General features: G+C 45.4%; 1 protein-coding gene across 1 annotated transcript; it reads left to right on the top strand.

Annotated features, from left to right (window-relative positions):
- Window positions 1-1,304: 1,304 nt before the first annotated feature.
- ATP5IF1 (ATP synthase inhibitory factor subunit 1) lies at window positions 1,305-3,133 on the top strand. The gene is made up of 3 exons (XM_007935819.1): window positions 1,305-1,391; window positions 1,479-1,570; window positions 2,992-3,133. The coding sequence occupies exons 1-3, from the start codon at window positions 1,305-1,307 to the stop codon at window positions 3,131-3,133; spliced, it is 321 nt and encodes a 106-aa protein (XP_007934010.1).
- The last annotated feature ends 869 nt before the right edge of the window (window positions 3,134-4,002 follow it).

Consider the following 4,002-nt stretch of genomic DNA (forward strand, 5'->3'; position numbering starts at 1 on the left):
GGTATTTTTATAACTGTGACCCAAATCTTTCATCTAAAGGAAAGCACACTGGGTCCAGAGTGAAAATGACTTGGGAAAGCACTAAAAACTTTGTGAGAGACTACAATTTTCTTGTTCACATTTGTCAGTTGGATGAAGCCGGGTCAAAGCAAAGACTTCCTAAGACTATGTGTATTCTCTTTCCACTTTATTCCACCACATTGTCAAAAATCCAGTCAAAAGTCCATTCAACACCATATTAATACATTCTACAAATATTAATTTAGGGTCTACTTGAACTAGGCCCTGATAACTTCAGAAGGCAAAAAATGCAGAGAGAAAGATTTAGAGGGAGAAACAGGGAGCTATGATAAAATTACCGGGGATGGTATTGCAGTGGTTAGGTGTTTGGCTCTAATCGAAAGGTTTTCAGTTCTAACCCACAAGCCACTACATGGGAGAAAGATTTGACAGTCCGCTTCCATAATGATTACAGCCATGGAAACCCCACGGGGCAATTCTAGACGGCCCTATAGGTTTTCTATGAGTTGGAATCAACCCCAAGGTAACAGAGCAGTGAGTTTAGCTTTTTGTTTCTTGTTGGTTTTTGGTTACTAGGGATGGAAGTTTCTTTAGAAAAGGTGATCTGGGAAAACTTTTCTGAGAAGGGGGCATCAATGGAACAAGAGCACTGACATTTCTTAAAAGATGGATATGGTGTGTGTGTCTGTATGCTAGCGTGTCCTCTTTCTTTCCAACCCCTACTGATGTTAATAGGACAGGAAAGAGAAGGCTTCTTTTGGGTTTTTAATAATAATAACTTTAGGATTGGAATCGTGCAATTCTGTTTAGCCCAAGAACCAAAATAGATTTCTGATACTCTTTCCCTACTTATTCTCCACCCTCCTCCTCTTTACTACTTAGGCCTTAGGCTGCTAGCATAGTGCCTAAGGCACTTGACTGCTAACCAGAAGGCTGGGGGTTCAAACCAACCAGCCACTCCTCGGAAGTAAGGTTGGGCAATCTACTTCCGTAGTAACACCTCCTGGGAAACCCAACGAGAAGTGGCTAAGAGTCGCGACGGACTCCACGGCAAATAACAAGTAGCTGTTAAGACCTCGCGATGGTTAGCTAAAACTAGGCCCGCCTCAAGCTCGGGATTCGCAGCTAATGCCAGGAACCCCGCCTTTTCTCTCTTATAATTCGCTACTCCTATGTTTATCCCGCCCCTCCGCCAAAACGATTGGCTCCATGGCTGTCCGCGCGGTTAGGGACTACAGAGAGGGTGCGACGCCAGTGACTAGCGAAGGGCAGTTCTAGGAGCTATGGCAGTCGATTTATTGGCGGCGAGGGTACGGCTCTGCGTGTTGGGATTGAGAACCATGCAAGCCCGAGGCTTCGGCTCGGACCAGGTATGCCGGCGGCAGCGTCTCCTGCCCAGCCCTGAGCGCAGCCTCCATGTCCCTCTCGGTATCTTTTACATTGTCCTTTTTCTGCAGTCGAAGGATTTCGAAGGGAGCGCGGGCTCAATCAGGGACGCTGGTGGGGCCTTTGGAAAGAGAGAGGCGGCTGAAGAGGAGCGATACTTCCGGTGAGGCCCACAGGGTTCCAAGTCCAACTCTACATCTCCCAGGGCTTTCCCGTCTGTCTTAAATTCCTCTGCTAGCCTAGGGCGCCCCAGCCTCCAACAGAACTCCCAGTCATCCGAGCCCATTGCATCCGAACACTTGAAGTCCCGTTGCCAGTTAAAGGGCGCTCCCAGGGCCCCCAACCCAAAACCACTTCCTCCACTGGTCTTTCCACCTTTGGCAGAACTCCTGTATCCATTGCCATCCCCAGCGCCTCGCTGGGACCTGCCGATCCGTTGAGCCTGACTCCCTAGTCCCTTGCCCACCTTTCACACCCTCTTTTCTCCCTACACGCCTTAGCTTTGCAAGTCCCATATGGATTCTCTTCAGAATCTTTCGACCCTTTCTAGACCCCCGCCCTCTCCAATTCGACCAGACTTTTGGTCATAGGAGCTTCAGGAGCACTTGCCCATAGTTGGACCTCCACCCCTTTTTGGAGACTGCAGCTGACCAGAGCCTGGGCTGTAGATTTTCCACTTACGTTTAGGAGTAGGAAAAGAGTAGGCTGGGCCTATCCCTTTCCCAACCCTATGTTATCTTTAACTGACATTTGTCATACTGGGGAGGAACTTGGAACTGATCTTGCTTCTCCCTTTCCTTTAGCCTATCTGTTCATTCTGCTCTCTGTTGCTCAGTCCTAAGAATTATCACCATGGCACCTGCCATACCAGCAGGCCAAGATACTGCCATTGTTGTCATTGAGTCAGCCCATGCTGACTTTATGTAGAAGGAAACATTTTCAGTCCTGCACCACCTCCATGATCATTGATATGTTTGAGCCAATGTTGTGTACCACCCTTAGAAATTGTATAAATGGGCCTTTATATTAAATTTAAAGTTAAAGAAAACCAAGGCCTAAAAGTGACCAACATTAAGACCTAGATTGGACTGCACAGTACTACCTATGCAAGCAACTCCAGGGTTCTTTTTGGCCTTTACAATGGACCATATAATTTTCTAGTAAAGAGAGCCCTAAAGAAAATTGGGATAGAAGGTGGGTATTTGGCCTGTAACCATACTTTTTTTGTTTGCCTGCCCTCCCACCCATTTTGTTCCTTTTTGCCCCACAAAGGGACCTGGGTTCCCCAGGCTTTTTTTCTGATAAGGTATTGGGGATTTATGTCACATTTCTCTGGAGTTTTCTACTCCAAAGAAGAATCTGAAAGGAATAGCTCTCTAATGATGGGATTTCAGACATTAGCACCAGGAAAATGGAATGTTTTTGGCCATTTCCTTAAGGTGGAGGGGAAAGAGGAGAATGACCAGCTAAACTCCCATGGGATTGGGACTCATTTTTTTCTGCCATAGGTATTTTTGAATAATGCTTAGAGGTCCCCTTGGGGTGATAGATTGGGATTAAACCTAGCGATACTGTGTCTTATAGAGCAAAGAATAGAGAGCAACTGGAAGCCTTGAAGAAACACCATGAAGATGAGATCGTTCATTCTAAGAGGGAGATTGAGCGTCTGCAGAAAGAAATCGAACGGCACAAGCAGAAGATAAAGCAACTAAAACGTGATGATTAAGCACACACTGTTTCCCAGAGAATGCTACATAATCACTGTCCACTTCTAGTGGACACAGTCTACTTTAATTAATACTGGTCTGTGTGCTGCCAACAAATTATAATAAATGTCATCAGTGAACTGTGTTTGTTGCTTTTTACTATCTGGAGGACAGATACTACTGGGCTGCTAAAACGAATGGCCAGGGTCCCTGCAACAGGGAGCTCACAGGCGATTACAGCACTGGTAAACACAGTGTGGGCCAGGGAGAGGCAAATGTGACACAAGCTTGTGCATGCCCACTCCATCCCAAACTGTTCAGAGAAAGCTTGAAAGATGAACCCCAATCCAAGGCATAGAGGTCAAGAGCAGCCTGGACAGAGTGCATGGGAGGGAAGGACACAAGGAAGAGGTAATTGGGGAGGAAGTGGGAAGAGATCTGCTGCAGTATGTGAACTGCTGTATGGAAGATTAATTTGCTCTGTAAACTTTCACCCAAATCACAATAAAAATTTAAAAAAAAAAAAGCAGCCTGGACAACAGAGGGGAATGATTGCTTAAGAAGATGCAATTCAAGGTGCTATCCCTAATCACATCATTTTGTAATTAAAATGATTTCGAGAACTCTTCATATGACCTTATGAACTAGGTGCCATGTTCTAATTTTATAGATTGAACTAAACTTAGAAATGATACATTGCCTATGGTCACTCAATATGTTGCAATTGAGAATTGTATTCACGTTTTCTGACTCCTAATCAAAGTCTGCTAATAACAAGGAATTATTTTTAAGGTATGTTTTGGTTTACAGGGAGCTCTGGTAGCATAGTGGCTAAGGCACTTGACTGTTAACCAGAAGGCTGGTGGTTCAAACCCACCAGCCACTCCTC

This window comes from Orycteropus afer, unplaced genomic scaffold, assembly GCF_000298275.1.
Source record: "Orycteropus afer afer isolate SDZICR_OR568_19922 unplaced genomic scaffold, OryAfe1.0 scaffold00031, whole genome shotgun sequence".
Lineage (NCBI taxonomy): Eukaryota > Metazoa > Chordata > Mammalia > Tubulidentata > Orycteropodidae > Orycteropus > Orycteropus afer.

Excerpts from the sequence above, each read along its gene's own strand:
- ATP5IF1 (XM_007935819.1), top strand. The coding sequence starts at position 1,305 with ATGGCAGTCGATTTATTGGCGGCGAGGGTACGGCTCTGCGTGTTGGGA. Across the intron at positions 1,392-1,478 it reads GAGGCTTCGGCTCGGACCAG|TCGAAGGATTTCGAAGGGAG; the intron begins GTATGCCGGCGG and ends CTTTTTCTGCAG. Across the intron at positions 1,571-2,991 it reads GAAGAGGAGCGATACTTCCG|AGCAAAGAATAGAGAGCAAC; the intron begins GTGAGGCCCACA and ends TGTGTCTTATAG.